The sequence below is a fragment of the Oreochromis niloticus genome, linkage group LG4, assembly GCF_001858045.2.
Source record: "Oreochromis niloticus isolate F11D_XX linkage group LG4, O_niloticus_UMD_NMBU, whole genome shotgun sequence".
Taxonomy (NCBI): domain Eukaryota; kingdom Metazoa; phylum Chordata; class Actinopteri; order Cichliformes; family Cichlidae; genus Oreochromis; species Oreochromis niloticus.
Window position 1 is genome coordinate 22,758,154 of NC_031969.2, and position 19,926 is coordinate 22,778,079.

Below are 19,926 nucleotides of genomic sequence, written 5' to 3' on the forward strand. Positions count from 1 at the left end.
TTTTGTATTCACCGCTCATTTGTATGTTGATGTTATTCTGTTTAGAAATCCAAACTAACATGAACAATGATCCAGTGGAAATGATGTGTGAGGTTTCTGCTTCAGAAGCCTTTAACAGCCAGTGCAGTGGACTGCTGTTATTTTAAAAATACATCCAAAAGACCAAGAGCTTGGCTTTGATCTGCTGTATGATTATATGTGAAACCTCTAACGTCAGTCTTATTTAAATTCTTGCTTGTGTTTCAGATGAATTAGAGCAGAGGTGTCAAACTCATTTTACATCACGGGCCACGTCATAATTCAGTAAAGCTGTTGCCTAATAACAAAGCAGAAAAAAGCCTGCTGGCTGCATGTTTGACAGCCCTGAATTACAGGTGGTCAGGGACATTTGGTGTTATGAAAAGTGAGAGCTACCTTCATGTTTGGTTGCAAGAACTGAAAACATCAGTTGTATAGCTTAATTATACAATATACCCATGCTGATTTAGCTGTGAATTGCTTCAAAATATAATATCCAGCAAAGCGGCCTCATGATTTAGTCCACATGTGTTTTATTAACTCATCTCATAAACATTTACCCTTTTACTTAAGCAGAGTTTACCTTACATGATTGATTAAGCATTGTCTAAACTAGAGCTCACAGCACAGTTTGGCCTGCTGGATTTTAATATCTTACAACCACCTGTTTTCATTACCCATTCAGTCAAATTTAGAAGCTCATCCCGTCTCGTAACTTGTATGCATTTCACTGAAAAATAATCGCATCCTGTTGTTTTCCTCAATAATTAACTCCATTAAGAAGCGATTGCTAAATCAAACTCTGGGTTGTTTGTTTGTCATTTAGTCGCCCCAAGATGAAGGCACTGTAATTACGGTGATTACTTCACATTTAGAAGGCCTTAATTGTAATAATTAGTGAAAGCTGGTGGATGCCCACTTCCTCTATTTTTGCCACGAGGCAGTCACTTAGTTCCACTGTACATCCATGTCAAAATATCATTAGACGGAGTCATGTCCAAATGCCCATTCATCCTCTGGAGCATGTGCATTCACAGCAGTGGAGAAATAAGCTAAAAATCCTGCTCTTTGACGACACTTCCCTGAAATATTCAAAGACTTTTCAAAAGAGTGTTTATCTTTTTCCTCTCCTCTCTGCCAATAATCACTGGACAGAAAAACTGAGCAGCAGTCAGTTTTGTGTGAAAAACTGGATTAACAGTGTATAAGAAAATGTCTCTACATATACTCTAAAGCCATTACAACTATTTCTCATATGTTTTTTGTTCATTTGTTATTTTTTATTGCAGGGTTTATTTTGGAAGCACTGTCACACTTTATACTTTGCCTTGTACATGCATGCACGTGTGTGTGTGTGTGTGTGTGTGTGTGTGTGTGTGTGTGTGTGCTTTGTGTGAGCAAGTAAGTGGGTGTATGTACTGTTGGGAATTTACCTGCATCACTCTCATGCAGACGAGACTGGAGGCGGCTGTCTGTCTGTGGACAGTCTCTGCCTCCTCTGTACGCACACATGTTTTATCACGGGTTTAAATGCACAACAAGACAATACCCAGCCACCCCTGGGGCGCACTGACAGAGGCGAGGCTGCCGGACACTGGCGCTGCCGGGCCCTCTGACCACCACCAGTAGGCAACGGGTGAAGTGTCTTGCCCAAGGACACAACGACCGAGATTGTCCAAGCCGGGGCTCGAACCGGCAACTCCCAAGGCGAACTCCCAACTCTTGAGCCACAATCGCCCCCGTGTTGTATCACGGTTTAAATCCACAATAAGACAATAAAATGCTGATATCTTACTCACATGCATGGCATCCAAAGCACATTTGCTGTTTGATTTTAATTATGTTAATTATCACAGTGTGCTGCATGCTGCTGATGGTGTTGTGATGAGGTTTTCTGCACAATATCAGTAGCAACGTTTCTGATACTTTTGCTTTTGGCAGACACATGCTAAGGCCTGATTCTGACTAATACCACAGACTGCATTCTGTGCATTCTGTCCTCTTAAGCTGTGCTTGTTTGCAAAAGTTACTTCAACTGAGACGTGAAATAAGAGAAAGGGGAAAAGATTTCCTCACTGTTTGTGTTTACATAAGATGTGACTCAACTTTACTACAATTACATGACCCACTGAAGCAGCCAAGATTATGATTTGTGTTACAGGCTTTTGACATAAATAGATTATTCTTTATTAAATCCTATTAGGTTGGCGTAAATTTGTCCTGCATTGGATTTTGTTGTGGATTTGTTTGGTTCTGCATAAACACATTCCCTACTGTATATGTAATTATTTAAGCTTAAGCTCTGTTTGTTACTCCTTTGTTTCTTTTCCACTTGTCCTTATGCTGGTGCACTGATAGTTAGGTTGGAGATGCACAGGCTTAGTGTTTTAATTTGAAAGATGCAGAGTGAGCAGGAAGAATGTGCAGGACACAGTGCAGAACCACGAGAATAGGAACAGATCTATAGATCTGCAGCTGGTGCATCAAGAATATCTGAAGCTCACTATCATAGGAATGTTTCTACTCTATAAATGTATAAATGTGAAACTGTAAATATCATGTCAGCTCTGCATAAGCTTCAGGTTCTACTTGTGGGAACCTGCTGTGCTTGTCAAACAGGTACAATGATCCTCTGCTGCCCCTCTAGACAAAAAAGAAGTAATGCAAACAAATCCCACCCCCTTTTTTTCTGTCTCTGTCTCCCTCACTTCTGGATCATTGTGGGTTTTCCCTCTTGTCTTCACAGGGAAACAGAACATTGGGTTCTACTCAGCAGAGCCTCAAATTTAACCGCTCTGTGGAACAATCGATCCCAGTACATCCTGACTCATAACTCTCTCACACACAGGCTTTATGCACCTACCACATCTTTTTTTCACCTTCACTTGTAACTGATGAGCACTCCATTGGGAGTCTAAACTAGCTGTTTTCTTCAGCTACATGAGTGAGACACTGATGCACTAAAACCCAGCAAACACAATTTAAATCTGCTCTCGACTGCTGATGTTCTCTTGCACTTGAGCTCAGTGATTGAGGACAGCCTTCGTCACTCCCAGTGAACAGAGAGCTTCGTCAGACCAGTCCCATGATGCTCCCTGTCAAGCAAACTGACATTGGCAAGCTTGTCTATAACCTCTGGCGCAGTTCAGAGATTTCTTGCTTGTGTAAAAATATCAGCACTATACAGAAACTCTTCATCACAACAGTCTCTCTACTGAAGAGTCAGCCCCTCATGATGTCAGACAGAACCTCCCCTGGTTGGCGTCAAATACACGACACTTCAGAGAACTTATAAATGAACACCTGCAACGCGCTCAGCGTCACACTTACTGCTCAGCTCAGAGGAATCATTCAAACAGGTGAGTAGAACATTGAGATGCTTTAAAATGCTTCAAGGGCCAATGTGATTTTGTACATAAGTTTTATTTCAAGAATTTTGTTTCTAATCAAACTGTTTCACTCAGTATGTGTCCTTGATAAGAGCATGGATGCCAAACCATATATATTAAAGTAGCCGATCAATAATTCAGATTTGAAGGATTAGAGGTTAACTCTGTGTTGCAAGAAATTATCAAAGTGAGAAATGGACAGAGGTCGGTTTACTTTCTCCTCGCTTGACATTGCGCACATCTTCATCTTCGTCTTCATTATGCATGGAGTGACTTTATTCAATAACAAATGGTAGCATTTCTGCGTGTTTTAGCTGTAAAAAAGCATTTTCTATTTAAAAACAAATATATGAACATATCTGCAGTGACTAGAATGCTGCAAGGGACCAAATCTGAATTTTTTTTAAGAAGGATTTTTTTGGGGGGGGCGGATTACAATATGAGTTTTCATAAAAGATCACAGAAGTGTTCCAAGTTTCCACATCAAACATTTAATAGCCTGTGCTTTCATGCATTATTGGATGCAATGCAACACAGGGAGAAAAAATCATCTCATCAGAATTTTAAAAATACAAATCAACATCAGTACAGTGCTGTAATCCACACCTGATTAAACCCTCAGAAATGTGTTCTTTGTGAATTCTGTAATATATACTTCATTTTCCAGTGATTCCCCAAAAGAAAAATACAATTGATTAGATGTGACATTTCCAGGGACGAGCATCTTTGCCAAAGATTACTCCTCCTGTGATTAGTCCCACCGGAGCGTGTGTAGCCTGCAGCAGAAGCACGTCAGAAACACCGCCCACTAAGGAACAGAGCTCGAGAAAGGTCTGTATTATAGCAGAACAGTTCCCTCGATGGCAAGGAACAGTCACAGCCTCTGGCTTTAATAGTTCATTACTGGAGGTAGCTCAGGTGTGCTCCATATAAAAACTCTTGCACTTTCAGATTGTTCAAATCAGGCTGACTAGGAGCTGCTGCAAACATTCCCAAAACCCAGAACAAAACCTGATATTTATCAAAAAAAGCTGCAGAAGAAGCATCAAAAATCTTCTTGTAGGACAGACAGAGAAACTAAGCTTGTGGCTTATAAATGTTTTTATTCCATCAGTCCACCTTTAATAAAATTCATTCTCCAAGTTATCATCCTTCTTTTTTGAAATTAGCTTAAGGATGAGCTAAATGTCAGAAGTGGGCTTGTAAGAGCTCCAAGAAACGACCAAATTCCCACTGACATTACTTACAATAACCTTGAGCAGTTGTCTTTGAGCAGAATATGACCTTTGCCATTTTAATTTGGCAATCACTGCCCTTTTTTATCCTGCTGTGAAAGGGTGGTGCTTTTAGAATGACTCTCTTAAGTGAGTTACATGTTCCTAGGGGGAGCCACGTTTCCCAGTGGAGAGTCCGCACAGACACAATAACAAGATAACAGCCTGAGGAGAAGCCCTGACGGTGTTTGTGACATGTTTTTACTGTCTGGGAATGGTCTCTGGAGCTACTTTATCTCTACTCGTAAGATGAATCTCAGCAGATCAGAAGCAGGGATTCTAATTAACAGACAGGCTGTGGCTTCACAGATGTAAAAGAAACCAAAACACGTTAATAATTGCATGGCTTCATTGGTATCAGCTGCTGTTTTTTGTGACTGATCAGAAAAAGCTCAATAATCCTTCTCGCTCCTCTCCCATCAGACCCCTGATTTTTGTGGTAGCACAAACATGGACACAAATGTTTCATCACTCAGCTCAACATCCATCCTGACCCAGCTGCCTCTCAATACCACAGCATTCATAAACAGCACGGCAACATCCTTCAGTGCGATTGATGGGTGCGACAACTTGATAGAGGCCGTTCTCTTTGACCTGGCCGTTCAGTGCATCAACATAATTGTGGGTATCCCGGCCAACGTACTCGTCATTGCAATTCTCATCCACAATCGCAAAGAGCCTTCCACTTCAGACATATTCTTGGGCTGCTTGGCCTTCATGGATGCCTACTTTGGTGCAATGACCCCCCTGAGCTTCCTTAATCTCTACCTCTGGCAGCTCAAAGAGGTGTTGTCTGCCATTAAGTTCTCCTATGGCGTGAAAGACACCAGCGGCCCGTTGTTCCTCTCTTGCATCTGCTTGGATCGCTTTGTAGCTGTACTCTTTCCAATCGCATTTGGGCAACTTAAACACTTCAAGTACAGGTTAGGCCTCTCAGTGCTGGTGCTCTGCCTCACCTTTGCCTACTCAGCAGCCAAGATGGTGGGAGGGCTCCCCAACTTTGAAAAGGTGTTCACCGGTGAGGTACTGGCAACATTTACTTGGATGGTGGTGTGTAACGCAAGCATCCTGTGGGCACTGAAGAAGTCCACCAGTGCAGGGAAAGATGCAATGCACCCCATGAAAAAGAAGGCCTTCAAGGTGGTGCTCTCTATCCTGTGTATCATCGTATTCAACTACCTGCCACTTGTTGCTCTGTTTCCATTTGAGGACTACTACTCCCCTCATGTGTTTCGCTGCTATGTGCAGCCCGCGGGTTTTGCCTTTCTGAATGTCAGCAGCACAATCCAGCCCCTTGTCTACTTGTCACGTCTGGAGAAGGTGCCTTTCCTCTCTGAGTCCTGCATTAAAAAGATTACTTCCTGTTTCAACCCAGAGAAGAACCAGAATCCACAGGAGCAAAACCAACCTGCTTAGATTCACAAAATGTGAAAATATAACACAATTATTAAAATTTATGAAAAATAATTATCTGCAACTGTGAGAGTCAAACCCTGAGTGTAAAGTCCTGCTTTGTTTGGTTTTTTTTTTTCCCAGTTTACGTTTTACTTGAATGCATTTTTTTCATAATCAGTGAAAGAAATCTGTATCGAAGATTGAATCAATAATTAATCAACAGGTAGACAATGTTAAAATTATAAGCATTTAAATTTCATGTTTTCATAATGTGATGAATTGCTACGAGAAGCGTGTGAACTATTTGCTTGAGTTTTGGCGCCATCGTGAGGACAAAATACATCAATAAACTTTATCCTTCCAGTGAATGTGTGGACCAGTGACTGTGGTGAGGTTGTGGGGACATTTAGGCTCAGAATCCCAATCAGCATCATACTGATAGAAAAGGAGCATGTATATGTTTCATGTGTGATGTCTTTCTCAAGGAGCATGGTGCAGGACAGGGTGTATACATTCCCCACATACCTCTCCAACATAATAATGCTGTTATGACTGAAAGAAACCTCAATGAATAAGTCAAACAGGGAATGCAAATGAATTTTTAAAAAGGGTTAGTGTTTGCCACACACCAACAACTCAGCTCTACCACTACAGGAAAAAAAACAAATACTACATATAATTTTATTCAGTGCAGTTAAATGCGTTTTATACAGGTCTATATTTGCTTTCCTACTGACTGAACATTCATGCCATGCTCAAATGTATAAAGTGTAAAAGAATACCCAAGTAAATAAAACATCTTAGCAATAAAATCTGTCTTCCAACACCTCTAAAACTTATAAATAGGAACTGTTATTTCTTCCTTTCTTTAAATCCCAGAAAAAAGCTTAAGTGTAAAATTTACAGTTCACCATTTTAAAAGTGTTTGTATAACAATCTTTGTGGGGACCAAAGGTCTGAAGACATTTTGGACTCAAAATGTGGTTAGGTTAGGGCAACTAGGGAGAGTATAGTCACTTAGATGTGTCATGGTCCGGCTGGCTCATGATAGTTGCAGGTTTTGGTTATGTTTTGCTCTCTCTCTCCCCGCACTCTCCAGCGGGGAGAGCACGGCACCTGCAGCCAATCCTCCTCTGATGGCGCGGCAGCGCCCATGGTGGAGCCCCGCCCCGGAACCAGGCACCTCAAGTCTTTGCCTATCTGTCCCTGAGCCCTTCACTGGTGAGCTATCAAAATGTGCAGGTTTTTAATGCAAATTTCGTTGATTTTTTGTCAACAAAGGAGTTTGTTTGAGGATGATGGCACAAAAATTGTAGTTTTTGTTCAATTGCTTTGCAACTGCGCACTGCAGTGGGCTCAGGCGGTTCTCTGAGCCGACCCCGAAAAACCCTATCCTGCTTGTCTGTTAAAGTTTAAGAGTGTGTTTGACAAGGGGTCGAGCGCCAAAGCGGTGGCTCATCACCTGCTGAATTTGAAGTAGGGGCAGTGGATCATGGCCAACTACTCCATTGACTTCCAGATTAAGGCCAAAGAAAGTGGCTGGGGAGAGAACGTGCTGCGAGGTACCTTGTTAAATAATCTTTGTGATGAATTTAAGGATGATTTGACAATGCCGGAATTGCCCACCTCTTTGGGTGCATTGTTAACTTTAGGTATGTCCCAATTCCTAGGCCGCATCCTTCGGAGGCCGCCGAAGTTTGATTACATCACAGCCAGGCAACAACGGCTGGCCCAATTTGAAGGCTGCACCAAATACGGCTAAAAAATGCCTCCTTCATTTCCCTGGATTTGAAGGACGGGTGAAGTGCATCCTTCATGGCCCAGCCTACCCCCATCGGTCTATCACGACCTGTCCAAAGTGTTTCGTAAAGATCGAGTGCGGGCATTATGCCCCCACAGACCGTATGACCGCACAATCGAACTGCTCCTGGGGCTTATGGGCCTATGAGTCGTTAATTTGTATCACTTGGTCAGAATCTGCAAGATTGACGAATGGAAGACAGCCTTTAACACACATCTCGGTCACTTTGAGTACCTTGTGATGCCGTTCGGGCTAACATCTTCCAGACGTTGGTTAATGATGTACTCGGGGACTTTATCGACCGTTTCATCTTCGTCTTTTTAGACATTATTCTAATCTTCTCTAAGACTGAAACTGAACATGTAACCCATGCAAGACAGGTCCTCCAGCAGCTGCTTTAGAACAGACTTTTTGTTAAAGGAGAAAAATGGGACTTTTGTGTGCAAAATGTTATTTTTGGGCTACATAATCGACCAAATGAACTCAAGCCAGACCCAGCTAAGGTTAGAGTGGTTGTGGAATGGCCAGAACCCACAGATTGCCATATGCTCCAACAGTTCCTCGGCTTCACTAACTTTTATTGCAGCTTCATCAGGAACTTCAGTAAAGTCGCCTTACCTTTGACCCATTTAACCTCCCCCAAGATCCCTTTTCAGTGGGACCCAGCAGCTCAAAAGGCCTTCACTCGGTTAAAGGAGCGTTTCACTACCGCACCCATCCTGGCACAACCCGACTTGCACCTCCAGTTTATAGTGGAGGTGGATGCCTGGAATTCTGGAGTCGGGGCCACCCTCTCCCAGCAACGAGATGGTAAGCTGTGCCTTTTTCTCTCCTCATCTCTCTCCTGCAGTGGCCAACTATGATGTGGGAGACTGGAAGTTCTTTGCAATCAAACTTGCCTTGGAGGAGTGGAGGCACTGGTTGGAGGGCATGGCTCAGCCATTTATCGTTTGGACAGACCATAAGAACCTGGCTTACTTGCAGGCAGCAAAATGAGTCAGCGCACGGCAAGCCAGGTGGGGTCTTTTTTTCATCCACTTTAACTTCTCTATTACATACATTCTGGGGTCCCGGAATGTGAAGCTGGACACTCTGTCGTGGCAGTTTTCGATGCATAAGGAGAAACAGGATCCTGAGCCCATCCTTCCAGCAACTTGCACTACTGGAGCAATCACATGGGAGATCGAGTTGGCTGTTCAGGAGAACCGAACTGGATCTCGAGGAGGGCTCGCACGGCGATCTTTGTTCCCTCCACCGTCCACTCCCGGGTGCCGCACTGGGCTCATACCGCCCGCTTCACATGCCATTTAGAAGTAAACAGAATGATTACCTTCCTCCAGCGCTATTTCTGGTGGCCCACCTTGTCACCAGATGCTCGGGAATATGTCTCCACCTGCTCTACCTGTGCCTGAGACAAGTTGGGGAATCAACCTCCAGCTGGCTTGCTACAACCACCAACTCGGCCGTGGTTTCATATCACGGTGGACTTCCCCATCGGCCTACCCCCGTCAGCAGGTAATAACACAATAATGACTGTTGCTGATCAGTTTTCTAAACCTGCTCACTTTGTAGCACGTCCTAAGCTCATGTTGGTCCTGAAGACAGCCCAGCAGCTCACTAACCACGTGTTCCCCCTCCATGGCATCCTGGAGGATATAGTATGGGATCATGGACCTCAATTAATCTGTCAGGTATGGAAGGAGCTCTGCTCGCCTCTAGAAGAAAAGGTTAGTCTCTCTTCTGGTTACCACAGAGCAACGGACAAACGGAGCACACCAGGAGCTGGAGACCGTGCTTCACTGCATCATCACCAAACCATCTGGAGCGAGCAGTTGCCCTGGGTGGAGTATACCCACAACAGCTTGAAGTCTTTGGCTACAGGGCATACGCTGTTTGAGGTCTCCCTAGGGTATCAGCCGCCCCTGTTCTTGGCCCTGGAAGGTGAGTACTTTGTTCCTTTGGTCCAGTTTCACCTCTGCAGGTGTCGCCGGCTTTGGAGGGCCACTTGGGCGTCGCTGTTATGCACCAAAGAATGCAACAAACATGCCAACCGGCATCAAACTCCCGCTCCAGAATACACCATCGGTCAGAAGGTACAGTTGTCCACACGCTACGTACCTCTTCATACTGAATCTAAGAAACTCAAATCAACCTTCATCAGGTTGTTTGAAATCGCAGCACTGGTTAACCCAGTTTCTGTTCGCCTTAATCTCCCTCATAATATGAAAATACACAATATCTTTCATGTGTCCCAAATAAAGTCATGCCTCTCCAGTCCATTGTACTGAAGAGGAGGGTGTGTGTGGATTACCTTCCCTTTTCCCCCCAGAGCCCCAGATCAGTCACTGTAGGAATAGATCTATATGTGGTTCACCCTCTCGTTAATAAACTGCCACCTTTTTCCCAGACCAGAACTCTGTCTGCATGTGAGCCCGTCTGTTAGCCAAGACAAGATGTCCCCATAAGGACATGAAAACACAACTGTGTGTGTGTGTGTGCAAGTAAGTCTCTGCCTCCTCTGTACGCACACGTTTTATACCGGTTTAAATCCACAATAAGACAATAAAATGCTGACATCTTACTCACATGCATAGCATCCAAAGACCATTTGCTATTTGATTTTAATTATGTTAATTATCACGGTGTGCTGCATGCTGCTGCTGGTGTTGTGATGAGGTTTTCTGCACAATATAGGTAGCAACATTTCTTATATTTTTGCTTTTGGCAGACACATGCTAAGTCCTGATTCTGACTAATACCACAGACTGAAGCTCACCATCATAGGAATGTTTTTACTGTATAAATGTATAAATGTGAAACCGATGGTCACATTTGGAGGAAAAACGATTTATGTTATAGATGAAGGTGGAAAAGATAGATTTCAGACACTCCTGGGGAATTTAATAGACTGTAAATATCATGTCAGCTCTGCATAAGCTTCAGGTTCTACTTGTGGGAACCTGCTGTGCTTGTCAAACAGGTACAATGATCCTCTGCTGCCCCTCTAGACAAAAAAGAAGTAATGCAAACAAATCCCACCCCCTTTTTTTCTGTCTCTGTCTCCCTCACTTCTGGATCATTGTGGGTTTTCCCTCTTGTCTTCACAGGGAAACAGAACATTGGGTTCTACTCAGCAGAGCCTCAAATTTAACCGCTCTGTGGAACAATCGATCCCAGTACATCCTGACTCATAACTCTCTCACACACAGGCTTTATGCACCTACCACATCTTTTTTTCACCTTCACTTGTAACTGATGAGCACTCCATTGGGAGTCTAAACTAGCTGTTTTCTTCAGCTACATGAGTGAGACACTGATGCACTAAAACCCAGCAAACACAATTTAGATCTGCTCTCGACTGCTGATGTTCTCTTGCACTTGAGCTCAGTGATTGAGGACAGCCTTCGTCACTCCCAGTGAACAGAGAGCTTCGTCAGACCGGTCCCATGATGCTCCCTGTCAAGCAAACTGACATTGGCAAGCTTATCTATAACCTCTGGCGCAGTTCAGAGATTTCTTGCTTGTGTAAAAATATCAGCACTATACAGAAACTCTTCATCACAACAGTCTCTCTACTGAAGAGTCAGCCCCTCATGATGTCAGACAGAACCTCCCCTGGTTGGCGTCAAATACACGACACTTCAGAGAACTTATAAATGAACACCTGTAAATGAACCACGTCACACTTACTGCTCAGCTTAGAGGAATCATTCAAACAGGTGAGTAGAACATTGAGATGCTTTAAAATGCTTCAAAGGCCAATGTGATTTTGTACATAAGTTTTATTTCAAGAATTTTGTTTCTAATCAAACTGTTTCACTCAGTATGTGTCCTTGATAACAGCACGGATGCCAAACCATATATTAAAGTAACCGATCAATAATTCAGATTTGAAGGATTAGAGGTTAACTCTGTGTTGCAAGAAATTATCAAAGTGAGAAATGGACAGAGGTCGGTTTACTTTCTCCTCGCTTGACATTGCGCACATCTTCATCTTCGTCTTCATTATGCATGGAGTGACTTTATTCAATAACAAATGGTAGCATTTCTGCGTGTTATAACTGTAAAAAGCGTTTTCTATTTAAAAACAAACATATGAACATATCTACAGTGACTAGAATGCTGCAAAGGACAAATCTGAAATTTAAAAAAAAAAAAAAAGAAAAGGATTTTGGGGGGTAATTACAATATGAGTTCTCATAAAAAAAAAGTTGTAAAAGTTTTCCAAATTTCCAAATCAAACATTTAATAGTCTGTGCTTTCATGCATTATTGGATGCAATGCAATACAATAATCAGCAAAAATCATCTCATCAGAATTTTAAAAATACAAATCAACATCAGTACAGTGCTGTAATCCACACCTGATTAAACCCTCAGAAATGTGTTCTTTGTGAATTCTGTATTGATTAGATGTGACATTTCCAGGGACGAGCATCTTTGCCAAAGATTACTCCTCCTGTGATTAGTCCCACCGGAGCGTGTGTAGCCTGCAGCAGACACACGTCAGAAATACCGCCCACTAAGGAACAGAGCTCGAGAAAGGTCTGTATTATAGCAGAACAGTTCCCTCGATGGCAAGGAACAGTCACAGCCTCTGGTTTTTATAGTCCACTACTGGAGGTAGCTCAGGTGTGCTCCATTTGAAAAAAAAATCACATTGTTCAAATCAGGCTGACTAGGAGCTGCTGCAAACATTCCCGAAGCCCAGAACAAAACTTGATATTCATCAAAAAAAGCTGCAGAAGAAGCATCAAAAATCTTCTTGTAGGACCCAAAGACAGAGAAACTAAGCTTGTGGCTTATAAATGTTTTATTAATTTGGGAATCATTGCCCTTTTTTATCCTGCTGTGAAAGGGTGGTGCTTTTAGAATGACTCTCTTAAGTGAGTTACATGTTCCTAGGGGGAGTCACGTTTCCCAGTGGAGAGTCCGCACAGACACAATAACAAGATAACAGCCTGAGGAGAAGCCCTGACGGTGTTTGTGACATGTTTTTACTGTCTGGGAATGGTCTCTGGAGCTACTTTATCTCTACTCGTAAGATGAATCTCAGCAGATCAGAAGCAGGGATTCTAATTAACAGACAGGCTGTGGCTTCACAGAGTAAAAGAAATTGAAACACTTAAATAATTGCATGGCTTCAGTGGTATCAGCTGCTGTTTTTTGTGACTGATCAGAAAAAGCTCAATAATCCTTCTCGCTCCTCTCCCATCAGACCCCTGATTTTTGTGGTAGCACAAACATGGACACAAATGTTTCATCACTCAGCTCAACATCCATCCTGACCCAGCTGCCTCTCAATACCACAGCATTCATAAACAGCACGGTAAAATCCTTCAGTGCAGTTGATGGGTGCGACAACATGATAGAGGCCATTCTCTTTGACCTGGCCATGCAGTGCATCAACATAATTGTGGGTATCCCGGCCAACTTACTCGTCATTGCAATTCTCATCCACAATCGCAAAGAGCCTTCCACTTCAGACATATTCTTGGGCTGCTTGGCCTTCATGGATGCCTACTTTGGTGCAATGACGACCGTGAGCTTTCTTAATGTCTACCTCTGGCAGCTCAAAGAGGTGTGGTCAGCCATTAAGTTCTCCTTTGGCGTGAAAGACACCAGCGGCCCGTTGTTCCTCTCTTGCATCTGCTTGGATCGCTTTGTAGCTGTACTCTTTCCAATCGCATTTGGGCAACTTAAACACTTCAAGTACAGGTTAGGCCTCTCAGTGCTGGTGCTCTGCCTCACCTTTGCCTACTCAGCAGCCAAGATGGTGGGAGGGCTCCCCAACTTTGAAAAGTTGTTCACCGGTGAGGTACTGGCAACATTTACTTGGATGGTGGTGTGTAACGCAAGCATCCTGTGGGCACTGAAGAAGTCCACCAGTGCAGGGAAAGATGCAATGCACCCCATGAAAAAGAAGGCCTTCAAGATGGTGCTCTCTATCCTGTGTATCATTGTGTTCAACTACCTGCCACTTGTTGCTCTGTTTCCATTTGAGGACTACTACTCCCCTGATGTGTTTCGCTGCTACGTGCAGCCCGCGGGTTTTGCCTTTCTGAACATCAGCAGCACAATCCAGCCCCTTGTCTACTTGTCACGTCTGGACAAAGTGCCTTTCCTCTGCATTAAAACGATTACTTCCTGTTTCAACCCAGAGAAGAACCAGAATCCACAGGAGCAAAACCAACCTGCTTAGAGTCACAAAATATGAAAAAATAACACACTTATTAAAATTTATGAAAAATAAATAATTGCAACTGTGAGAGTCAAACCCTGAGTGTAACGTCCTGCTTTGTTTTTGTTTTTTCCCAGTTTACGTTTTACTTGAATGCATTTTTTTTCATAATCAGTGAAAGAAATCTGTATCGAAGATTGAATCAGTAATTAATCAACAGGTAGACAATGTTAAAATTATAAGCATTTTAATTTCATTTTTCATAATGTGATGAATTGCTACGAGGAGCGTGGGAACTATTTGCTTTTGTTTTGGCGCCATCGTGAGGACAAAATACATCAATAAACTTTATCCTTCCAGTGAATGTGTGGACCAGTGACTGTGGTGAGGTTGTGGGGATCATGGTTCAATAGGTCAGGTTTGGGTGCGTCATAGTAAAGGTAAGTTTAACAGGCTAGGAAAGAAAATCATCCCAATCAGCATCAGCATCATACTGATAGCAAAAGGAGCATGTATCTGTGGCATGTGCAATGTCTTTCTGAAGGAGCATGGTGCAGGACAGGGTGTATACATTCCCCACATACCTCTCCAACATAATAATGATGTTCTGACTGAAAGAAACCTCAATGAATAAGTCAAACAGGGAATGCAAAAGAATTTTTAAAAAGGTTTAGTGTTTGCCACACACCAAAACCCCAGCTCTACCACTACTTGGAAAGAGCACTACATGTGATTTTATTCAATGTAGTTAAATGCATTTTATACAGGTCTATATTTGCTTTCCTACTGAGAGATGTGAATATTCATGCCATGCTAAAATGTATAAAGCAGACATAGCATACAAACCAAATGAAAAAGCCATCTTAACAACTAAATCTGTCTTCCAACACCTCTAAAACTTATAATTAAGACCTGTTATATCATCCTGTTTAAATCCCAACAAAAAGCCTAATTGTAAAGTTTACAGTTCATCATTCTAAAAGGGTTTTTATAACAAGCAGCTAATGGGGTCTCTGGAAAGTTATTATCCCATACTACTTACCCCTGTAAAGTTATCAGTTACTCTCATACTTGTGGTTTTGAACTAAATCAATTAACCAAAATGTATTATGATTGTACATTAGGTAAAGATAGGGTAGAATTTTCCAGCTTTGTCCTAAGCTAACCAGCTTCTAGCTTTAGTTGCACATACAGTCAATGGCCATTTTGTTAGGTACACCTGTTCAGCTGCTTGCTAAAGTAAATATATAATCAGCCAATCAAATGGCAGCAGCTCAATACATTTGGGTATGTAGGCATGGCTAAGACGTCCCACTGAAGTTCAACTTAAACATCAGAATTGGAAAGGAAGGTGATTTAAGTGACTTTGAACATGGGATTGCTGTTGGTGCCAGATATTCTGAGTATTTTAGAAACTGCTGATCTAATGGGATTTTTCCACACAACCATCTCTAGAGTTTAAAGAGAACGGTCCAAGAGAAAAGGGATTATATTGCATCACAGGTTCAGAGTGGGGAATATTCTTGGCACACTTTGTACTGTTAAAATGCCACAGTCCACTTGAGTATTGTAGCTGGCCGTGTCCATCCCTTTATGGTAAATGGACTGGTTCTTATATAATGCGTTTCTACTCTACTGGAGTGTTCAAAGTGCTTTATGACCAAAGAGTACCCATCGGCTGATGGCCACTTCCAACAGGACATTACAGCATATTACAAAGTTCAAAACCTCTTAAATTGGGTTTTATGACAGTGAGGTCACTGTATTCAGATTAGCTCCACAGTCACCAGATCTCAGTCCAACAGAGCACCTTTGGGATGTGGTGGAACAGGAGATTTGAATCACGGATGACAAACCTGCAACAACTGTGACACTGTTGTGTCACCATAGACCGAAACTTCTGAGAAATGTTTCCAGCACTTTGTTGAATCTGTGTCACAAAGAATTACAGGAGTTCTGAAGGCCAAAGGAGGTCCAACATTGTACTAGCAAGGTGTACCTGATAAAGTGTCCAGTGAGTGTACATCAAGCCTGAAGAAGGAGATATATTCTCATTACAGTAAAATGACTGCTTCAGCTGTAACATTACAGCAGGTCACTCCTCCCCACTTTGATAGTTTGACATTTATTTCATCCCGGGATTACATTTTCTCGCTTGATAAAGAATTAATGAGTCGTCCACTTATTGCCGCAACATTGTGACGAGCACCCTCTCTGGCAGTATTCGCAATGGATGACTGCTCTGTGTATAAAAATATGGAAATAAAGGTTCTGTGAAGGAGTGTGTAAATGCATATAAGAGTGTGTTGTCAGTGGCGTCAAAAAACGACACCGTTCCCTTGTTGTAATCGAGCTGAACTTTGACCTGCTTAGGTGTTCTAGAAACTGTCAGCAGGCTGGGTGGGGAGGTCATTGCTCTCAGATCTCCATCTCGGAAACATAAAGTCCAGAAGCCATTCTCGGGCCGGGCAGAGATCTCCATGTTTCTCGGTACAGACATGGAGGCCACACCCAGGAGCCAGTCATGATTACTTCCTGTTTCCACAACCCAGTGGTGACTTCCTGAGCCTAGTGCAGTCATGGCTACCACTTCAGCGCTCATATGGAAGCGCTCTGGGTTGTCAGGGCATATGCTGGGCTGCTTTGAGTAGTGCAGGGAAGTGAGATCGTCAGACAGGATGAGGCAAGGGTGTGCTGTGTTTGGATCTAAGGTTATGGGAGCTAAAAGACAGGAAATGCCAAAAACAATTATCTATTTATATTTTGTTGTGCAATTCTTAGCTAAAAGTGAATAATAATATTTAGGTATACTTACTATAATCAACATGGTCCAGGAGTTTTTCCCAGACTCTGTACTTGAGGTTGTAGAGGTGTTTAGTCACATCAATCAGCAACCTGGACATGTTCTCTGAACCAAGCATTATGCTTTTACATCTGTGATAACAACGGATGTCTTACACTGAGGATATGTGACACTGAAATTATTTTTCATCCTCAGTAAACATGAAACAATAACTTGGGGTAAAATGCAACTGAAATATATAAAATCAAAGGTTTATTTATTCAAATAATTAATAATTAAGAAACATGTGCTTAGTATAAACTGAATATATACCAATAAAGTCTGACCAGATCCTATTATAAATAACATTTTACACTCTACTCATGTAACAAAATTACATGGACTATTAACACGTAATTACATGTTTTTGGCACATTTTTTTGTTTGCTATTTTAGTAAACCTACCGGTCTTGTGTGTCTTTAAAATTCTGGGGGAGAGAAAAAAAAACAATATGTTAAGGAAGAGGCCTTTTGCAAACAATAAGAAGATAAGCTTCAAACTGGACAACGCGAACCTTCAGCAAAACCATATCGTCTTCTTTCAGCTGTTCCTGTATGATGGCGATGGTCTCTGTCAGACACGTTACCTCGGCTGAAAGCTCTTTAATTTTCTCCTTCATCCCTGCTATCTTTTCTTCTTCCTCTTTTTTCACAGCAGCTAATCTAGCCAACTCTTCATGGTAGAGGATTTGATGCAGCTGCTCAAAATGGTTCTTGATCATTTTCTGTGTCTCCAGCGCCTGACTCTAGGGAGGGGGGAGATTATCACAAGCTCTTTTATTAGGTCGGGCATATTTTCCTGACAAACATGAAACATCTGTCAGCTCAACACAGGTTACCTTGATGCACGTTAGTGTGGTATTGGATGTCATGTTAATTCTTTTGAGGTTGTCCAGCTTTTCTTGCAGGCTCTTGAGGGATAGAGCAAGTTCGTCCTGGAAGTATAAAGCAGGCCTCAGTCAACAGACACCAAATTTAATGTGTAAAGTACTTTAGGTACTGCAGATCTGAGTTAATCCCTGAAAGGGTGCATCACATTCAGGCCTGACTTGTGGAGCAGCATTCTACCATCAGGTGTTACCTTAAAAGCAAACTGCAGAATTCGTCAAGATAACCAATAGCTATGTTTGTCTCCCTCACCTTGCAGTCCAGCAGTGCCTCCTCTATGGGCGAGCAGTCGTGGGTCTTGTGCAGTTTGGACGACTGACACACAACGCAGATGGGCTGTTTGTCAATGAGGCAGAAGAGTTTCAGCTTCTCTCCATGAAGAATGCAGTTTACCTTGTCTTCTCCTTCCACTGAGCTCAGCCTCCTGACCTGAAGAACAGCCTCGCAAACATTTTTTAGCGCCAAGTTGGATGGAGGGTTGCACTTTGAAGCTTTTTTCCTACAAACTGGACACTCTCGTATCCCCGTGTCCCAGCAGTGCTTTAGACAGCCCCTGCAAAAGCTGTGACTGCAAGACAGCAGAACAGGGTCTGCGAAAATGTCACAGCACACTGGGCACGTAAGATCCTCCTCTGGGAGTGACATGGCCAAGAGCTCGTCACGTATATAGAATAAATCCACAACTCCAACCAACAAGTCCTTGAGTTTAAGTCCTTAATGACTCCACGGTAAACAGCAACAACATAATTTAGCACACCTAATTAAACTCGTCCCCAGAAAGCCTTAAAGCGTATGGACAGCTTAACTGTTGTTCTTGACATGAAGTTCCAAATGCTGTTTTTCCTGTGCATGACTACTGTGGGAGTAACGTGAATCATGCAGCAGCTGGAAAAAAAAAAAGAAAGAGACTGCATGCAGCATAGCTGGAAAGCAGGAAATAAAGCCCCATTGGCCAATTGTTGAAGAATGGTGGAGGCTAGTTGGTAACCCAGAGCAGGTCTGGAATGTAATCATTCAGGATGTGACTGTTTTAGCATTGACAGCCCATCCCACCAGCAAACCTTTCTTTTTACCTGGCCTTAATCTTCATACTTAAAAACTCACCATTCAATCAGAGACTGGGAAGTTTAAAAAAAAATTAAAACTTTAAAAAAGGGGAAAAAAACAACATCCAAACTCATACATCAGTGAACTGAGTTGCTCTTCATTCCCCATGTTTCCATTCATAGTACGCCTTAGATCTTGTATCTGTTGAGTTTTGACACAAACAGGCTAAACCAGCCGTCAGCAGTGACAGGCTGTTATTGTGCTAACTGCAGGCCGCTTTTTAAGACTTGTGAAAATTAACGTGCTGGGTACAAGATGATAAAAGAGACACCTTTTATGATCTTCAAAAAGAAAAAAAAAAGAAAAAAGTGCGTAGCTGAAAACGGGCAGAATATAAAATAGATGGCAGCCAAAAATAGATTAAATGCAGACAGCATTTCATCTGAAAACCTACTTTTAGAGGTAGCCATGATAACCTGTGCAAACATAACTGTAACTTTAAAAACTGACTTTTTTTTTCAATAATGCCTGCACTGTGTTGGTGCATTTTCATAAAGCCACAGGCTAAACGTCAGACATGTAAGGCATCAGACTGACGTGAATGTTTCTGCTTTTCCTCTTTACTTCTTGTGTGCAAACCAGAAGTATGAATTGTGTTGCGGAAACATATTCAGCCACACGAGATGAAGATAAAAATAAGCACGGCAAAAGCCATCCTGGGTCAGACAGAAATGGGTCAAGCACTGATATTATGGAGGGAATCATGATGCGGCTAGACATCCTGGGCTTTTTTTCTCCCAGTTATTTGTCAAGTTGCATCATCGCACTGAGAAATCCCTGATTTTTTTTGGGGGGGGGGATAACATCAAGTTAATGCGTTCAAAAGTACCAAATAGTCTCCACATATCACGCTGATACATATTTATATCTTATTGTTCTTTTCCTTTCAGGCAGCTGGATGACTGGTGTTGTTTCATGTGAATATATAAAATATTACCCCGAAAAACGTATCATTCCGATATGTTTTGGGTGTGGGGTCACTGAGTCCGTGAGAATAATGAGACGACCTATTGACAACTGATGTAGCTTCCT

At 42.4% G+C, this 19,926-nt stretch overlaps 3 protein-coding genes across 3 annotated transcripts; 2 read left to right on the top strand and 1 right to left on the bottom strand.

Annotated features, from left to right (window-relative positions):
* Positions 1–3,204: 3,204 nt before the first annotated feature.
* On the top strand, positions 3,205–14,508 carry LOC102080985 (G-protein coupled receptor 183-like). Its single transcript, XM_019357461.2, has 4 exons — positions 3,205–3,377; positions 4,122–4,238; positions 5,105–6,469; positions 14,447–14,508. Exon 3 carries the CDS (start codon positions 5,132–5,134, stop codon positions 6,095–6,097), a length of 966 nt encoding a protein of 321 aa, XP_019213006.1. The 5' UTR covers positions 3,205–3,377; positions 4,122–4,238; positions 5,105–5,131; the 3' UTR covers positions 6,098–6,469; positions 14,447–14,508.
* Positions 12,398–14,148, top strand: LOC109201915 (G-protein coupled receptor 183-like). The gene is made up of 2 exons (XM_019357854.2): positions 12,398–12,421; positions 13,095–14,148. The coding sequence occupies exon 2, from the start codon at positions 13,122–13,124 to the stop codon at positions 14,076–14,078; it is 957 nt and encodes a 318-aa protein (XP_019213399.1). The 5' UTR covers positions 12,398–12,421; positions 13,095–13,121; the 3' UTR covers positions 14,079–14,148.
* On the bottom strand, positions 14,326–18,661 carry LOC100700721 (zinc-binding protein A33). Its single transcript, XM_003441979.5, has 6 exons — positions 18,040–18,661; positions 17,739–17,834; positions 17,415–17,645; positions 17,305–17,327; positions 16,873–16,991; positions 14,326–16,778 (listed from the first exon to the last, which is right to left on the bottom strand). The coding sequence occupies exons 1-6, from the start codon at positions 18,430–18,432 to the stop codon at positions 16,240–16,242; spliced, it is 1,401 nt and encodes a 466-aa protein (XP_003442027.1). The 5' UTR covers positions 18,433–18,661; the 3' UTR covers positions 14,326–16,239.
* Positions 18,662–19,926: the final 1,265 nt, after the last annotated feature.

What these genes read in the sequence shown, in the direction of transcription:
- LOC102080985 (XM_019357461.2), top strand. Translation starts at nt 5,132, where the DNA reads ATGGACACAAATGTTTCATCACTCAGCTCAACATCCATCCTGACCCAG.
- LOC109201915 (XM_019357854.2), top strand. Translation starts at nt 13,122, where the DNA reads ATGGACACAAATGTTTCATCACTCAGCTCAACATCCATCCTGACCCAG.
- LOC100700721 (XM_003441979.5), bottom strand. Translation starts at nt 18,432, where the DNA reads ATGTCACTCCCAGAGGAGGATCTTACGTGCCCAGTGTGCTGTGACATT. An exon ending in AGGCACTGCTGGACTGCAAG is followed by an intron (nt 17,835 to 18,039) that starts GTGAGGGAGACA and finishes TTATACTTCCAG; the next exon opens with GACGAACTTGCTCTATCCCT. An exon ending in CCTGGACCATGTTGATTATA is followed by an intron (nt 16,779 to 16,872) that starts GTAAGTATACCT and finishes CCTGTCTTTTAG; the next exon opens with CTCCCATAACCTTAGATCCA.